The sequence below is a fragment of the Cimex lectularius genome, unplaced genomic scaffold (assembly GCF_000648675.2).
Source record: "Cimex lectularius strain Harlan isolate CLEC.00 unplaced genomic scaffold, Clec_2.1 scaffold300, whole genome shotgun sequence".
NCBI classification, from domain to species: domain Eukaryota; kingdom Metazoa; phylum Arthropoda; class Insecta; order Hemiptera; family Cimicidae; genus Cimex; species Cimex lectularius.
The window spans coordinates 226,283-245,703 of record NW_019392895.1 but is presented as its reverse complement, the minus strand read 5'-3'; the positions used below and the strand labels follow the sequence as shown (position 1 = coordinate 245,703).

The following is a 19,421-nucleotide window of genomic DNA, read 5'->3' as shown; positions in this document are numbered from 1 at the left end:
TGAGGACTTTGAGTAGAAAGGATTGGAAATGTTGGATGTTGGAAGGTTTAACAGTTCCTCACAGATCTATACCGTCAAAATTGGTTGTATTGTTAATAGCATGCATCATATTAACTGTATCATCATAATAAATCCCATAACTTGTCATATTCCAAGTTTATCATCAAATAAGAAAATAAGTCCATAGCTGAATCATCATTTAATGTCTTCATTTTATCAATTAGTTATACTTTTTATCTAAGGTCTTGGTTAAAATGAAAATGTTAGTGTCACAAACAGGATTCGAACCCACGACCTGTTTAATACACTGCTGTTCTAACAATATCACAAATGGGTTCGAATCCCGCTCTTGACACTAACTTTTTCAACTCAACCTAGACCTCAGATAAAAAGAATAATTAATTGAAATAATTAGTACAATCAAGTATGACTGCTAAAAATAATTTGCCAAGGAAAGCCAAAACGCAGATCCATTAGACAATGGATTAAAAATAAGTCCTCCATTCAATGGAAATGTAGCACATTTATAAAAGAGCCTAAACTACTAAATCTAGGATGTTCTAGGGCTATAATAATAGTTGGACTGCTGACTGGATAATGTAGACTCCAGAAGCATATGTATAGACTCGGAGTGGCAGAAACAAGCCTGTGCAGATATTGCCAAGAAGAAGAAGAAGAAACAGCGTAACATAACCTCTGTTGGTGCGAAGGCCTATGTAGGCTGAGAAACCTAATCCTGAAATAAGAAAAGCCAGGGGCTGAAGATACGCTCAGGAGCCTTTGAAAAAGCTTTGAGGTCTGGTAAAAAGCCTTCTTAACAAGCTCTATATATATATAAATATAGATGCACAATGGACCAACTGATCGCGGTGTGCAGGTTTTAAAAAGCCCTTCTATATAATCTAATCTAATGGGTTGTCATTATATTAAGCCCAATAAAGTAATTAATCTTCCTTTAACATAAACAACATATTCAATCCATAGCATCATATTTAAAGTTTACCATCAAATAAAATACACATCCTTGGCATAATGTGACATCATCATCATCTAAAATTCATAGCTTAATCCTACTTTAACCGTCTCATAATAAAACCATAACGTTGTCATCTTTCCAGTTATCATCAAGTAAAGTCCATAGGTTAATTTTTCCGAGAGGATCTAAGTCACGATAGCTCAAGTGGTAGAGCAGAGGCGTATTTAGTCGAAGGTCGTGGGTTCGAATCCCGCTCGTGACACTGACTTCTTTACCTCAACCAAGACCCTACATAAAAAGAATAAATTAAGTTTAAACTTTCGCTCCTTTAGTTATTTTACTTTCCTCACTTAAGTTTTATCACCGTTAACGATGACAGTGCTCTCAATGATGCAGTATTGCAGTCTACCGTTAAGGTCCTATCAGTAACGATGTGAAGTTTACATGAACTTTACCGTGACCGCGGATTTTTAACTCGTAGATATTAGTATTATTTATCCAATAGGATAGAAAAATATAATAGATAATAAAATGAGCAAGGAGAGCGTGATAAAAGCTATTGATAAGACCTCAGTCCACAGGATTTGTTCTGGACAGGTACGAGTTCATTTTGATTTATTTGATATTTTGTTGATTTTTATTTTGTTTAACGCTGAACAGGTTGTCTTGAATCTGGCAACTGCTGTGAAAGAACTGGTCGAAAACAGCATCGATGCAAGCGCGACTGTCATCGAAGTCAAGCTGAAAGACTATGGAAGCGAGAGTGTAGAAGTGACCGACAATGGGCACGGCGTCCATCCCGATAACTTCAAGGGTTTGAGTACGCATCATGTCCTATTGATTGACAAAAAGGATATTTTAAACAAATGTTTACAGCTTTAAAGCATCACACTTCAAAGCTCCGGGATTTCTCAGACCTGGTTGGTGTTGAGACCTTCGGGTTTAGGGGTGAAGCGCTAAGCTCACTGTGTGCACTAAGCTCCCTTAGTGTTCTTACGAGGCACACGTCGCAGGATTGTGGCACTCATCTGGTATTCGATAGCTATGGCGACATAATTCAAGAAACTCAATGTGCACGCCAGGTTTAATTTTTTTACTAACCTACCTACTAAGCTTAAAGTTTAAATTGTAGTAACTTTACCTGTGATGTAAAATTTCAGATTGGGACGACGGTAATTTTAGAGAAACTGTTTCACAGCCTGCCTGTTAGGCAAAAGGAATTTCATAAAAATCTTAAAAGGGAATACAATAAAATGGTCCAGTTTCTTTACTCGTACTGTCTGATTGCCACAAATACCAGGTTGGCTGTTTTATAGTACCTACTAATCCAAAATTTGCTAAAAACTTTTTTTTAAAGGATTACTTGTATTAATCAAATGGCTAAAGGTGCAAGGTCAACTGTAGTTTCGACACAAGGCTGCCAGACTGTGAAAGAGAACATATCATGCATTTTTGGTGCCAAACAGGTAAATAGACTTATCCAAGGGCATTGAATACGTTTTAAAATCAGTTGAACAACGTTTTAGTGTTCAGCATGCATCCGCCGGCACAAGAAGTCCTTGAAGAGTTGAAACTTGAAAAGAGCGACTGCGATATTTTTGATCTGGATGGGCTTATTTCTTCGTGTGCACATGGTTCAGGCCGTGCGACTGGGGACCGACAGTTTTACTACATCAACTCCCGCCCTTGTGAATCATTGAAGGTAATTTAAAAGTAAAAACATGCTAGTTTGTTTCTGGCTGTCACTGACTGTCATTCACCCCTCACAAAAATTTCCTCTAAAATCTCAGCATCCCACACATTTTCCTCCTAGGAAGTGAACTTTCAGGGTGATTTTAAAAAATAAGATCTGGGCTGGTTGGGCATTCCTTAGCTAAAATTTGCATGTTTGAGTCGCAATAGAAATATCATCCTTTGACAGAATTTTTTCTTTGCAAGTTCCGTTTTGCTTTGTTTAGTTTTATTGTATTTTAACTCTATCAATAATTACATTACAACAATTACAGATCATGAAAGCAGTTAACGAAGTTTACAGGCAGTATAATCCTAATCAATACCCTTTCGTGTTCCTAAATATCAAAGTAGCTAAAGATTCCGTTGATGTGAATGTAACTCCTGATAAAAAACAAATTTTCCTTGCACACGAAAAACTTCTTCTAGCAATTATAAAGGTTTGTCTAATTTATAAATAAAAGAATTGGTTTAAAACTTTGATTTAAAAAAATGTGTTCTTGCAGTCTTCCCTTAATAAAATTTTCTGCACTATTCCTTCCACTTATGCCATGAACAATGTACCTGAGAAGAATGTGGATGTTAGTAGAATATCAGAAGAATCAAAGTTAAATCTATCAATTTTCTCACAGTGGAGGAAAGACTTAAAGCGTGGAGCTGATAACGAACCAAATTTAACAATGACAAAAGGTTAGTTTAATATAAAAAAATCTCAACACAAGGATTTAATAGAATTTATTTTTAGTGCCTAGAATCGAAAAAGCACAGTCAAAACTCAATTCATTTTTATTCAAACCTGGACAAAACTCAGCCGATCATAATTGTAAAAATGAAACCAATTCTTCAAATTTGGAAGTCATGGGATCCATTGGGAATTTGAAACCTGAACGTTGTAATGATAAGACAGATTTCAAGCCAAGGTTTAAAATTTTTGGTAAATTTTTGAAATTTTGATTGTATTTTCTGATTAGAGAAATCAGCTTCTGATGCTTTTGATTTAGAAAAAACCCATCCAGAAAAACTTTCAGAAAGTCTGACACAAATACCCGTTAAAGTCGAAGAAATCTTTGAAAAACAAACAGACCCATCTGATGAAGCCTGCTTTGTAGAAATCCCTGAAAATCTGACACAAAATCCAGCTGAATGTCACTTTGAAGAAATTCCTGAAAATCTAGACACACCTGCTAAAAACAATGTTGTAGTACCTGAGGAAAAAATTGAATACGACAGCTATATCGAAAGAGGCAAGAAATGTATAGGGATGAATATTGACATTGAGATGTTAAAGGCAAAGAAGTCCAAATCAAAGGTAAAGACATTGCCTTTGATTCGTTTCAGGGCGGTGATCGATCCGACGAGAAATGATCAAGCTGAAAACGAGTTGAAAAGAGAGATTTCCAAAGAGATGTTTTCTATGGTAAAAACAATTTATATTAGTAATTTTTTTTTAAATAATAATTATTCAGATATCGTGAGATGCGGTCGGGTGTGATGTAGGTTTCAGAAAAACATTTTCTTTATCGTGCCAACGTTTCGATCTTTTATTGAGATCATCTTCAGGGGTCAAAGTGTTTGTCTTCTGTGTAATTGTGCCATCCTTGCGTGTCGTGTTGAGGATTAATTTTTTTTTTTAATAATAAATTTTATTTAAGATGTACATTATTGGTCAATTCAATCTTGGCTTTATAATAACAAAACTTGGCTCGGATCTGTTCATTATTGATCAGCATGCCAGTGATGAAAAATTCAACTTTGAAACACTACAGAAAACTACTGTAATTACCAACCAGAAATTAGTCATGTAAGTTTTTTAAATTTAAATAATTGTTTGTTTTTTATAAGGTACTTTTGAATTTCCTTTCAATATTGTAGGCCTGAATTACTTGATTTGACTGCGGCAAATGAAGCGATTCTCTTCGACAATTTAGACATATTCAAGAAAAACGGTTTTGAGTTTAAAATCGACAAAAGTGGTATGATGTTAAGAATATTCAATTAAAGTCCGATAATTTTATTTGTATTATTTCAATGAAGCTCCTCCAACCAAAAGGGTGTCATTGTCTGCCAAACCAATGAGTAAAAATTGGCTATTCGGGAGGGAGGACATAGATGAGTTGATATTCATGCTTCAGGTATGCTTTTTTTGTTTTAATGTTTAGTAGTGTGCAGTATATACATTTTTTTTGTATTTTATGTGTTTGTTTCCTGCATCCTGGATGGGGTGGGTGCTTGGTGGGTGTGCTCCTGCTGGCTGGGGTCATGGAGAACCCCAGAGCAAAATGCCCTGGACCTCCAGAGGATGTGGACTTTTCCATGAATGTATAAATCGTAAATGGTGCAATCCACATCCTCAAAAAGGGGTTCCGTACAGTCATGTAAATAAGGTAATCAATGATATAAAGGTGGCTGCAGACATGCGGGATTCACCGATTGCCAAGCAAAGGTTCGCTGAATACCGACTAATGGGGGTGGATGCTCAATTATTTGCTGAGCAACAATATTCTGTGCTGCATTGTTTGACTAATTGTTGGTTTCTTTGTCCACTTCAAAGTGCACAAATATTCATGAAATAGCCAAACTTCATAGCATCCTCACATTTGGGAATGAACTATACTGTTTGGATATCCACTATAATCATCAATCAACACTGCTAAATAATAAACTATTCCTAACTACTATAGATGTATTAATGAAAGAACATCGTAGCGTTGTTTCTGTCAATTGGGAATGGATTGGCCCAACGCTATAGTCTTGGAGTTCCTTGATCTGTACCAAGCTGAACCATGATTTGGAATGCTTCTCTTCCAAATCACAAGAATTGGAACAATGCTTTTTACAAGTAAGATGGGGTAACTGTACTCTATGACTGAGTTTGTAGCCACTACAAAAAATAGTAACCGCAGCAGCAGCAATGGCAGTTCCACTGTTGTCCATCATGATCGGTAGTAAGTAGAGCACTCACACAGCACTTGGCAAATGCGTATTTACTGTTTCCGTACAAACTGGCTGGTTGTATTAAACCCGTATGTGGTGATACAAAGGCATGCTATTTGGCGAATGCCAAGACGAGCATCTTGAGATTTGGAAAATGTTCAGCAGCAATCGGCATTCAGCGAATACCACACTCTGGATCCACCTTAAGACAGTAAAGGAGCCTCTAGGTCTAGTGGTCTGTGATGGCGGCTGGCTAGCGCGCCCACCAGCAGGTTAGCATTTCATCTGGGATGCAGTCAACACCAGATAGCTTTGCCAAAACCAAAAACAGTATACAAAAGACAACTTCTCTTGTGTATTTAATATTTAGGATAGTCCAAATAGTGATTGCCGCCCTTCACGAGTTAGGGCAATGTTTGCATCACGAGCGTGCAGAAAATCTGTGATGGTTGGTAAAGCACTCAGCTTAAAAGAGATGAGACGATTGGTTACACAAATGGGAACTATTGAACATCCATGGGTAAATTTATATTCATCTGCTTTAATATACTTTTTTCTATGTGAAATTTTTTATGTTCTTTTAGAATTGTCCGCACGGAAGGCCAACAATGAGGCATCTTGTTAATCTAGACCTTTTACAAGACTCGTAACAACTTTACAGATAAACTCCCTAACAAAATTGTAGACTACCCCCAATTTTTTTCGATAATCATATTTCTAGAAATAAAATTATAAAATTTTATAACAAAATAAAATAAAATTGATTTAGATTGTACAAAATTTCTAATAATAACCAATATATATCAATGTTTTTGTAATAAACAGTATTCATGTAACAAATAAGAAAAACATGAAAATTCAATGCGACAAAAATATAGGCATTCATTATTTTTATGCGTATTTATTGTTATACATTTTTTATTTACCTAACTCAGTATGCTTTGGTCTTCCGCGGTTCTTCAAGACTTCCACCAGTCTTTTTGGAAGAGATTTGTACAGTTTTTTTATGAATTTTGGTCGGATGTTATTCTACTTTAATATTACGTAGACTTTGAATTAATCTGTGGGGTTAATCTGCTTCTCTTGTGCATAAACAGCTTGGCTCAGCTCTCCCCAATAATTTTCAATAATATTTAGATCTTGTGAAATGACTGGCCAGGATGTTGTTCTACTTTTCTACTATGCAGACGTTGAGTTCCTCTGTGGATTAAACTACTTCCCTTGTGCATATACTGTTCGACTCAGCTCTCCCCAACGGTTTTCAATAATATTTATATCTGGTGATTTGGCAGGCCATGGCAATATGGAAATATTTTTTATGCCTAGGAAATTTTTTTGGTGGTAAAACAAAATTTCATGCTTCACGAAAAAAATTATGGCCTAGTTTTCTTGAAAAATGTAGTTTTTAGAAATGTTTTGGTTATTGATAAGCTTTATAGCTTTGTCTACATTTTTATTGCAGTCTACATAAAAAATGCTGGAAAATGGTATATCCACATAGTTGATTTGAATGAGTAGAACGGCGAAATAAAGCTATTAAAAAATGAAAAATTCCAACATTTAAATTTTTTTGCGAAACCAGAGCCTATCACAAGAAGAGGCTGATTTGTGTCCGATATTTTGGAGTGTAGAATCACCAAAAATCCTTTTAGCCGTTTTTGAATTATAGCCGCTTAAATACAATATTCCAAGAACTTCTTAAAAATCGGAAAAATTACAGGAGTAAAAATCGATAAATTTAAATTTAAACAAAACTGTATATTTAGGGCCCTAGAAGTGCTAAAACGAAATTTCATATAAGTTTCACGAAAAATTTTATGACCGTTTACTTGAAAAATTTAGTTTTTAGAAATTGTTTGCTTTTTGATAAGTTTTGATAGCTTTTACTACATTTTTATTGCTATCTACATAAAAAAGCTGGAAAATGATGTATTCACATAGGTGATGTGAATAAGTAGAACGGCAAAATAAAAATATTAAAAAACGGAAAATTTCAACATTCAAATTTTTTGACGACACCAGGACCTACTCACAAGAAGCGGCGGATACTTGTTCTATATTTTGGACTGTGGAATCGCCAAAAAAAGTTTGGTCCAAACCTCTGATACAACAATCTGATCGCCCCAATGGCACTGATAGTCACCTGAACTAGACTGCCTTATTATGATTAAAAGTATTTGATACACAAAACGTAACATACAATTTTTCTAAAGTTATGCCCCATAACTAAAAAGAAGATGAAGGTACTGAAGTTGTATTTATTTGAAAAACATCCAACGTTTTCATTTTTTATTCAACATTTTGAGAATTCGCTTGTTGTGCTTCAACTGGTTCTTTTAAGTTGGAACTGGTTGGCTCCCCAGACGCAAGGTTCGGCCCAGATTTTCCGCCGAGATCAAAAAGGTGGAGTTTCTCTTTGATGGCGGCGAAAAGTTTCGAGCTTTTCTCCCAGTCGCTCCGAGAGCATTTCAGCTTTTCCAACTCACTTTCGACGAGAGCCGCCGTGCTCTTCTGAGCTTCAGAAATGATGTCGTCGATGTCCTCTTGGGCGACTTCGACGTCGAGCTCCCCGAAAAGGCTTTTCCAGTCGACCATATTCCTTACGAAGTCCGGATTGCACTTGATGACCTCGTGGACGGCTAGGATGACTTCAGGCTTCCAGCACTTGAGAGAGAGGGCTTCGTCGAACTTTTCAACCGGGACGTTGCCATTCTCGTCGATTTCCATCATTTCAAGGAGAGAACTGCCGATCTCCTCGGAGTACAGCGGGCCCAGGACGGACTGACAGAACTCGAGGATTTTCTTCTTGTTCAACGAGGCTGTCGAACACCCGCAGGTTTGCCATAGTGCAGCGAAAGCGGATTTGTACAATTCTATTTCTTCGTTTTTCAGTTCTGACGTTTCCGGGGTCGCGTCGCCGATCACCACATTCTGTGTTTCGATTTTCAAAGCTCCGCTTACGTCTTCTTCCTCGTCGCTGTCCATCGCTGTTTGAGCTTCTAATGGAGTTGACATTTTCAAAACAATGTAATTTAAATATGAGTACTGCTAGAGGGAAAAATAAAAAACAAAACAAAAACTGTTTTTTGGTCAAAATATGAACATATGATTCAATTCTTAAGAGTTGGAACAAATAACAAATTTTCTCTAGCTTTAAGGGACAAGCAAAATATTGCCCATATTTATTTATTTTGTTGGTATACTTTTCACTTTAAAAACTGACATACTTTTTCGTAATGTTTATCTTATGAAATCATATACACAAGCTGTAAAACAACGATGCTTCTTGTGCAATATTGGTTTGTTAAATTTTCGATCAAACAACCAGAGAAATTTAAAAAATGCTTTGATTTCAAATAGATCATTTTTAGACCCGTTGTTATTTATTAAAACATTGCAGGAAATCACCAAACTAGATAAAAAGTCAGTTAAAACTGAAAATAGTAAAAGACGGACAGTTTGAACAAATCTATCCCAACTTAACCTCCAATTGACCACAAGTTTCCATCGCAATCTTGTCTCCGACTGTCACTGATTCTGTCTACAACTTTCCATCTCAACTTTGTATCTGACTGTCATTGACTCCAAATTTTTTTCTCCACTTTGTTTCTGACACTGACTCCAACTTTCCATATCAACTTTGTATCTGAATGTCACTACCTCTGACTGAGTCCAAATTTTCATTCCCACTTTGCCTCTGACACTGACTTTAGTATTTCATCTCAACTTTGATATGACTCTGGCTGACTCCAAGTATTCATCACCACTTTGCCTATGAGAATGACTCCAACTTTCCATCTTAACTTTGTCTCCGACTGTCAATGACTCTGACTCCAACTTTTCATATCAACTTTGCCTATGACTTTTTATACTGTCTGGAGCAATCAGTTTCTGAGGTCTAATAGAAATAGTCAAATACATCAATACTCAAATTCGCAACTAACACCTTCACCAGTAGGTTAAAATCTAAAAACCTGTTAAAACAACTACTTTTTCAAGTTTTAAGATATTTTAGATATTTCACAAGTTTTGAAGATTTTTACATTTTGGGTACAATTTCTGGAGTGTTCTAATAGAAATAATCGAATACATCAATACTCAAACTCGCAAGTAACACCTCCACTGGTAGAGGAAAATCGAAAATCTTTTTCATACACCTACTTTTCAAATTTTTTAGATATTTTAGATGTTTCACTAGTTTTAAAAAGTTATTTTACATTTTGGGTACAATTTCTGGAACAATCAGTATCAGCAATCTAGCAGAAATAATCGATACATCCATCAATACTCAAACTAGCAACTAACAAACTCCATACAGGTAGGGGAAAATCAAAACACTTTTTCGAACACCAACTTTTTCAAATTTTTTTGGTATTGTAGATGGTCCACTAGTTTTAAAACCGATTGTGTACGCTACCTTGGGTTCTACCTCGACTCACGTTTAACCTGGAACCGACACATACAAATAAAAAGACAGGAACTGAACAGACGTTTTGGACTACTTTATAAATTACTAGGACGTACATCTAACATGTCGACAAAAAATAAACTGACAATTTACAAAGCATTACTTAAACCGATCTGGACATACGGACTAGAACTGTGGGGCACCGCTAAGCCTACCCACGTCCAACGAATACAATCCTTCCAATCTAAAGTCCTCAGAATCATTATGAACGCTCCTTTCTATGTTTCCAATTTGACTCTCCACAAAGACCTCAAAATCCCATTTGTAAATAAATTAATTCCCACCACATTCTCCAAATTCCATGACAAACTCTCCAAACACCCTAACCCATTAGCTCATTCCATGTCCAACAAAATCCATCCCTACAACCCGGTCAGAAGACTAAAGCGGAGATGGCCCCGGGACCTCCTCACCAAGGAATAGCCCTCGGAAAAATGGGAGAGCAGCGATGGCTGCACTCTCCCCTCAAGACAAAATGAACTGTGCTGTGTATATAAGTCACAAAATTACAAAATGTATAAACATATACAGATGGTAATAAAAAAAAAAAAAAAAAAAAAAAAAAAAAAAAAAAAAAGTTTTAAAAAGTTCTTAAATTTTGGGTACCATTTCTAGAGCTACAGTATCTGAGATCTAATAGCAATAGTCAAATACAACACTCTCAAATTCGCAACTAATAACTCCACGGGTAGGAGAAAATCTAAAAACCTGTTAACACACCTACTTTTTAGAATTTTTTAAGTATTTTAATGGTTCACTAGTTTTAAAGTTTTTTTACATTTTGGGTACAATTTTTGGTGCTATCAGTATCAACGATCTAGTAGAAATAGTCGATACATCCATCAATACTCAAACTAGCAACTAACTCCACACCGGCAGGGGAAAATCAAAAAACTTTCAAACACCAACTTTTTCAATTTTTTTTTTTTTTTTTTTGGTATTGTAGATATTTCACTAGTTTTAAAATGTTTTTACATTTTGATATATTAATAAATATTAATTTATGGAGCTACCAGAATCTGAGATCTAATAGCAATAGTCTAATACATTGGGACAAACTGGCAACTAACAATTCTACCGGTAGGTGAAATGCTAAACTTACTATATATAAATATACCCTTATAAAACTGTATTTTATTATTATAGGCAGATAGTATTAAATCGACAGGATTACATTGAATGCAGGGGCAATAATAAAATATTAATACTAACATGCTCACTAACCTGACTACCAGCAGAGAGAGTTGATTTACCATTTGTAAATCCCTCCTGGGAAAAGAAAAAAATTAAGTTAAAATCAGAGAATTGCAGACAAGGTCCATATACAAAGTAGATTTAATATAAATAACATTTACCCTCTGAAGGTAACAATCCTCGCCTTAAACTGCAGTCATGAACAAACTGACTCTGCACAGTGTCCAACACTCGTGGAATGATGTAACGCACTGTTTAAAAGGAAATGTAGGAAATAGATATAAAAACGGCACAACACCACCTAGAAAAAAAACACAAGAAATGTATAAAGTCTACAATAAATGAAATATAGTTTACACAGACAAATGTTCTAACAGATCATAGAAAAAATTGTATTAAATATAACTATAATTTGCTAAAAAGGAAAAATATGATTGTGTTAATATGATTTATTCTATGAATACTAAATTGAATCTCCATGTAAAATTTGTTAAAAATCTTATGTAATTTTTTGTTAACCCTCAACAGAAGTAAACGTTTTCTTAACCAGTAGCATGTAGATTTTTAACAGCATTGAATCAATAATTTTTTTAAAATTCATGTATATTTAGCAGTGACCCACGACCTTAGGCTCAATATGCCACTGCTCTAGCCACTTGAGCTATCGTGACTACATGAGTTGATAGCTCAAGTGGTTAGGGCAGCGGCGTATTGAGCTGAAGGTCATGGGTTAGAATGTTGCTCGTAATACTAACATTTTCATCTCAACCAAGACCTTAGGTAAAAAGTATAATTAATTGAAATAATTATACTTTTTTAGTGTTGTGAGCGGGCTTCGAACCAACACTCTTTGGCTCAATATGCCACTGCTCTAACCACTTGAGTTATTGTGACTTCATGAGTCGATAGCTCAAGTGGTCAGGGCAGTGGCGTATTGAGCCAAAGGTCGTTGGTTTGAAAATCGCTCGTAATACTAACGTTTTCATCTCAACCAAGACCTTAGGTAAAAAGTATAATTAATTGAAATAATTATACTTTTTTTATTGTAGCGAGCGGGATGTGAACCAACGATCTTTGGCTCGATATGCCACTGCTCTAACCACTTGAGCTATTGTGACTTCATGAGTTGACAGCTTAAGTGGGTAGGGCAGCGGCGTATTGAGCCAAAGGTCGTTGGTTCGAATATCGCTTGCTACACTAAAAATGTATAATTATTTCAATTAATTATACTTTTTATCTAAGGTCTTGGTTGAAATGAAAAAGTTAGTGTTTCGAGCAGGATTCTAATCTACGACCTTTGGCTCAATACGCCGCTGCCTTTTTCATCTCAATCAAGATCTTAAACAAAGAGCATAATTAATTTGATTATTTATTGATAATAATAAAAATGTCTTTTTCCTCTTGAAAAAATAGTTGGTTAGCCGGTAGCACAAATGAAATTGCATCAAAGCCATGAGGCAATCCGGAGAGGTTGGACCGTCTCGCTGTGTTGCAATAATACGTCTAACAAATCAATATTTAAAATTTGCCACTGACAAATGATTTCATTAACGATTTATCTTCGATTTCAACGAAAAAGCAGCTTTTATTAATGTAAAATTAAAATAAATCGAAATAAAAGCTCACCGAGAAAAAGCCGAGCCTCGACCGCCAGTTGCAACCTGAATCGAACTACGGGAATGGCGGGAAACGGTGATTCAAGGACCTTTCCGTGTAAATAAAAAAATATTACATTCCACAAAATCCTTTCTAAAAACAATAGCCCAAAAAATTAACGAATATTTAAGAATTAATTATTTATTTTTTAAAGAGAAATAATTATTTAATTGTTAATAGTAGAATCGTCGGCCTATCAATCACTGCCAACTTGACCAATTATCCCCTGAAAGTACAAAATTATGATTAAATTTTTTAAAGAATTGAACTTAAGTTAAAAAAAACATACTTACAATATTTGTTTTATATTATTTTAAAACATTTTCCAATGTTTAAATTAATTTGTGAGAGAATTGTATGATTAATTATCCGTATAGGGGGGAGGACTGAGAAGTTATATTCCCGCCATTCGCCCTTTCTCTCCTGGCGGCCATCGGTTCGACATCACATTTTCTTTCTCGAAAAAGGTATGTTTTATTTTCTACATTTATTACTTTAAAAAAAGTCTAGGTCTTTCTTTTTTTAATTAATTTCAATGCAATTAGTCAATTGACCAGTTTTCAGTTATTATATAATTCGGGTATTGATTTATTTTGGGTTATGGATCAAAATCTTTTCGGCTACTTGTCCTCGAGCCGGCTCAAACGGTTTAGATGTTAAAATTTCATTTAAACCCTCAATAAATGTCTTTTATGAATTTATAAAAAGAATTTATTAAATTTTATTGTTGTAATATTATTTAACAAGTAAGCTGACGTTCTATTCGCACCAAACGAACGAATACTCAGACTTCATTTAGTTATATTTAAGATAATTATCAGATCAAGAGTTAGCTTTTAGTCATCAATTAATTATTCTAACTACATACGTAAAAGTTTATAAATCGGTTGAATTGTAATAGAAGTAAAAATTACAATAGCCTTGAAATTTTTATAATCCGTCCACCCTACTTCCCTTTTCAAGGAGGGCGTATTTCAAGGCCGGTAAAGCAAAAAAAAAAAAAAAAAACGGAAAAAACAGAATGGCGGATGATTGACAGGTCGCCAAGCAAAAAAATCTCACACTTAATTAAAACCTATTGCAACTAAATTAAAAAAAATGTTGGAAAATGTTTAAAAATAATATAAACCAAATATTGTATTTTTTTTCTTTTTATTGGTCTGTTGCACAAATAATGCAAGTTTTGAAAAGGCAGTTAAAACTATTTTTAATTTTTAGAAAATAAAGACAAATTTATTGGAAATAAACTGCACAAAAATGATAGGGAATTTATTTGTATATTTGTAATTTGTTCTTATTCCATTAATTTTAATTAAATTAACCGATATATTCTTGCTAGTTGAATACAAAAAAATAGAAAATACAAACTAAAAATAAACAAACGTTAATCCTCACTTTTAATAAAGGATTTAATTAAGAAAGGTAGTAGGGTAGATATCACTTGGGGCACAATTTTTACCCCCCCCCCTTTACTATCCGCCACTGTTTCTGACGGGTATACCTTTTGCCTCTCACCAACAACAAAAAAAAATTCTAAAAAAAAAATCATTTTCCATTCTGCGATCAGCGAGCAGTGTACAGGGAAGAATGTCCCTGTACCTTGTGGGATTGTACTCCCAGGTTTTAAGTTAAGTTACTAAGTTTTGGGGTTTGAGGATCTGCCAGTGTGGACTGCTAGCCAATAAGACCCTCCGAGCTGACTGCCCGTTCTGGCTAAAAACCCCAACAGCCCTGGTAAGCAAAACCGCCCACCCCAGCCCTCAAGAAGAACACACCGTTAATTTTTTTTTGGGGGGGGGATTTATATAAGTTTATAGAGATTTCTCAGTTTTAGACTTTCAAAGAGTTGATCAATTTTTTCCTGTTCATTCCCTAACATTTCTTTTATATTAATTTGGAGTAATGAGACCACCTTAGACAAAAGGGAGAGGGCGCAAGTATGTGTAATACATCCAATTGATCACTACAAAGGCATGTTGGTGGTATAGATTTTTCCTTGAGGTGCCTGTGGGTCATATTTGTGTGCCCGTACGTAATCAACATAGTATGACCTCATCACGCCTTGAAGTTTGGAAGGATGTTTCCCAAGGTTTAACAGCCTCTTTCGTATTTCGTAATTTGTTGTAAGTGATTTGTTTCCACTGATTTTCCCGATTCTCAATTATTAAGTTTGAAAGCAGACTTTATATATTCAAGATTTATTAAAACTGAGATTATGGGATTTTTCTGTGCAGCTTTCGCTGCGTTGCCAGCTAGCTCATTTCCCTTAATCCCGACATGACTTGGTATCCAAATGAAGAGCCATTCAGAGATATTTAAGTTTTGCCAATTGTTCTGAACTAGTGGATTTTTGGAGTACGGGTTCTGAATTGTTTGACGTGCACTATAAGGATCAGAATATATAATTTTTTTACGGTGATTTATCTGCAGAATGAATTTTTTTTTTAAAGGCGAAAAACAACAACGGTTATCATCGCCTGAACAGAATGAATAACATACCTAACATAAACATAACATAACCACTCCTGAAACCGAGAATTTTTTCGTCTTGGCTATTGCAGATATATCTAAATGTGTTAAACAACTTTTCGTTAAAGTAGACAATACTCGTTTTGTTTCCTTCGAGAAAGGGGATAACAGACAACCTCAATTTTTTTCGGGGTGCGAATAATCCGTTTAGATTTGTTGTGGTTCCTTGGCCGTGTCGTTCACGCGCCGAAGGCTTGATAACGACTGACTAAAATTCCCTCACATACGTAACTTTTATAAAGTTAAATGTTTCAAGTCGACCCAACTGTTGTGTGCAATCGAATCCGGGCCATTTCAGTTTGGTTTTCCCCTAGTTTTGCTTAATTACTTTTTCTATCAAATAAGCGTCAGGATATTTGACGAGTTGCATTTCTTCTTGACCAACCACCAGTTAAAACAAATACTTTTTCGCGTTTTTTGTATTTTAGCTGTTTCATTAGTTTTAGAAAGTTTTTTCACATTTTGGGTCCAATTTCTGGAGCGGTCGGTATCTGAAAACTAGTAGAAATAGCTGAATAAAATCTATACACCACTGGTATAATTCTGAAATTCAAGAAGCAACAGTAATTCTGAGTTTGACGAAGGATATTTGTCACTTTTTTCAACTCATGTGTGAGCATTAAAGGTTGAATTAGAAAATTTAAAAAAAGTTATGTTCACAAACATCACATTTAGAATATTGTATGCTTTGTAGCCTTTGGCATTCTATCAAGGATGTTAAAAATCTACATTTTACTAGTTGAAAAAAGTTCATTTCTGTTGAAGGTTAAAAAACATTACATACGATTTTTTAAAATTTTTATATAGATATTCATTTTGTATTCATACAGTACAGCGTAATCAAGTTCTTCCTTTTTTGTAAATTATAGTTATATTTATTACAATTTTTTCTATGATCTGATAGAAAATTGGTGTGTGTAGATGTTGCATTTACTGTAGATGTTAAACATTTCTTGTGATTTTCTGTTCTAGATGGTGCAATGTTTTCATATCTTTATACTATATTTTCAACAAGTGTTACTTAAACAGTGCATTATGTTATTCCACGAGTGTTAAACAGTGTGCAGTTAGCTGGTTCATTGTAGCTGATTTAATACAAGGTTTGTTGCCTTCAGAGGGTAAATATCATTTATATAACATCTATTTTCTAAATGTACCTTGTCTACTATTCTCTGATTTTAACTTGTTTTTTCTTTTGACAGGGGTGATTTACAAATGGTAAATAAACTCTCTCTGCTGGCAGTCAGGTTAGTGAGCATGTTAGTATTAATATTTTATTATTGTCACTCCAGCCCGTATAATCCCGCAGATGTAGTACTATTAAATTACACATTAGGTCACTGTTACGTTAATACAATTTTTATTATGACCTCATAACTTTTGTGCGTAAACTATGTTTAATTTATTGTATGCTTAATACATTCATGTTTTCTTTTTCCAAGGATGTTTAGCCAGCCATATTTACCTCAATTTTTACATTTTTCAAAAAGTGCTATTTAAACAGTGCGTTAAGTTGTTTCGCGAGTGTTAAACAGTGTGCAGTTAGCTGGTTCATCGTAGCTGATTTAATGCAAGGATTGTTGCCTTCAGTGGGTAAATTTCATTTATATACAATCTATTTTGAAAATGTACCTTGTCTACTATTCTATGATTTTAACTTCTTTTTTCTTTTGACAGGGGTGATTTACAAATGGTAAATAAACTCTCACTGCTGGCAGTCAGGTTAGTGAGCATGTTAATTTATTGTATGCTTAATACATTTAAAGTTTTACTTTTTACTTTACGTTTTTACATCCGGTAGGTTAAAAACCGACTTTATCCAAGTTATGAGGTGTTTGACACTTTTCACTAATTTTAATAGTTTTTTTATATTTAGGGTAAAATTTCTGACCGATGTCTGAGATCTAATTGAAATAGTGGACTCAAATTCGCAACTAACACCTCCATCGTTTAGATTTTCACCTAAAAAACTGGTTAAAACACGTGCTCTACGATATTTTTTAGATATGTTAGATGGTTTCCTTTTTTTAGAGAGGTTTTTACTTTTTGGGTTCAATTTCTGGAGGAATCGGTATCTCTGATCTAGTAGAAATAGTGGAATACATCTGTTCTCAAACTCGCTGATATCAAACTTTTGATATTCTTGTAAATATTTTTTCCTCTCCGTCTCGCGTGATCTCGCTTTTTGTTTTGTTTGCTACATTTGATAACGTGGTCCAACAAATAATCTAAAAATAAAATAAAATACGGCGATAATTGGTACTCCGAACTTCTAACAACTCACGCACTCGGTGAAACTTCGCAAAAGAAGTTTTAAGCTTTACCATTTAGCTTGTAAAGTTTCCTTTTGGTCTGTATCTACCTAAACCCTTGAGTATTTAGGAACAATAGGGAATTTGTCATTTTTAAATGTTGAACAATCATGTAGGTTCGAATCATAAAATGAACTCTCACTTCTGTCCGGAAAACTCGGGAAAAGACAAAACACTTTATGTCTTGTTTATTTATTTACATTTTAAGAGATTTGGTGATGGTAAAACCACGCCAATGGATGGACTAGAACATAATAATCTATATTGTTGGGAGCTCCGTCATCGTTAACGTCGCATAATTACTAATAAAGTAGACAAAATTTCTTCTTCTGGGGTTTAACATATATTCACGGAGTTGATCATATTTAAATCAACCCTCAATCTTTTTTTTCCGGATTAAATTTTAAATTATTTAACTTCAAGTGTGCTTACATGTTGATTTGAGTTATATGGGGACAATCCAGGAACTGTTTCCTGAAGACCTTAATGAATATGGATTTTAAATCATCGTACAACGTGTTTAGGAAAGACAATACCACACCCCACGGGACAGTCTGTTCGACAGTGTCCGAATTGTTCAAATTGTGGAATTGAAACGGACGTGACTTCTACATGTTGCGAACTTAGGGAAAATCGATGAATTTGTCCATTGTTACATTGTGTTCAATTTAATCCTTCGTATATTAAATGAATGAATTATGAAAATCTAATCCTTTTAACAAGATAGTTTCTACCCACAGTAAGACCTCCACTTACTTAACTTACTGAGAGTAGGAACTATCTTTTTAAAATGATTGAACACCGCATTCATCATTTCTATTAATTTGTTATTCAAAGCAGTAATGGATTATAACACAATTAATAATACTACCTCCACTTACTTACTGTGAGTAGGAACTATCTTTTTAAAAGGATTGAACTCACTCCACCATTCATCATTTCTATGAAAATCTAATGTTTGTAATCACAATAGCTAAGACGTTCTGTGATAAAGAGGAAAGTATTGTTTTAACATTTATTTTTCTCAGTAAAATACCTACATATAACGGTTAAAATTCTGGGCGGTATACTGAGAAATGGCAAGAACTTTGCGTTTTAAACTTTCCTGCGGTCCTGGCGGCGTCGCGGTCTCTTCTGTCCGTCTGTCAGTTACATCCTCGTAACTTTAGCGCCTGATTAAAGTTGATGAGAAATAAATTGAAACGCCAAGTTTTCTATGAACGGTCTTTAACGTGCGAATAAATACTTTCTGGTTTGTTTTGCAATTAAAATATAAGTAAAAAAAGCTTTCACAGCGTGTAAATATAATAAATACTGTGTGGTAATTAGTGACCGTTAATCGATAATTATTCAGAAATCGTGAGATGCGGTCTGGTGTTGATGTAGGTTTCAGAAAAACATTTTCTTTATCGTGCCAACGTTTCGATCTTTATTGAGATCATCTTCAGGGCTCAAAGTGTTTGTCTTTTGTGTAATTGTGCCATTCTTGCGTGTCGTGTTGAGGGTACNTTACACAGAAGACAAACACTTTGAGCCCTGAAGATGATCTCAATAAAGATCGAAACGTTGGCACGATAAAGAAAATGTTTTTCTGAAACCTACATCACACCAGTCCGCATCT

The 19,421-nt window shown here is 34.7% G+C and overlaps 1 protein-coding gene and 2 long non-coding RNA genes across 3 annotated transcripts; 2 read left to right on the top strand and 1 right to left on the bottom strand.

The window, feature by feature from the left end:
• The first annotated feature begins 856 nt into the window (after positions 1–856).
• LOC106666031 (mismatch repair endonuclease PMS2) lies at positions 857–6,541 on the top strand. Its single transcript, XM_014392901.2, has 15 exons — positions 857–1,573; positions 1,637–1,796; positions 1,853–2,058; positions 2,137–2,276; positions 2,334–2,442; positions 2,487–2,678; positions 2,983–3,147; positions 3,214–3,397; positions 3,453–3,641; positions 3,709–4,124; positions 4,360–4,508; positions 4,580–4,680; positions 4,742–4,839; positions 6,012–6,161; positions 6,226–6,541. Exons 1-15 carry the CDS (start codon positions 1,508–1,510, stop codon positions 6,289–6,291), a joined length of 2,391 nt encoding a protein of 796 aa, XP_014248387.1. The 5' UTR covers positions 857–1,507; the 3' UTR covers positions 6,292–6,541.
• A 4,741-nt stretch (positions 6,542–11,282) lies between these two features.
• Positions 11,283–12,975, bottom strand: LOC112127752. Its single transcript, XR_002910706.1, has 3 exons — positions 12,930–12,975; positions 11,465–11,604; positions 11,283–11,378 (listed from the first exon to the last, which is right to left on the bottom strand). It is a non-coding gene; the product is annotated as an uncharacterized LOC112127752 (long non-coding RNA).
• A 3,491-nt stretch (positions 12,976–16,466) lies between these two features.
• Positions 16,467–17,204, top strand: LOC112127755. The gene is made up of 3 exons (XR_002910711.1): positions 16,467–16,588; positions 16,691–17,081; positions 17,166–17,204. It is a non-coding gene; the product is annotated as an uncharacterized LOC112127755 (long non-coding RNA).
• The last annotated feature ends 2,217 nt before the right edge of the window (positions 17,205–19,421 follow it).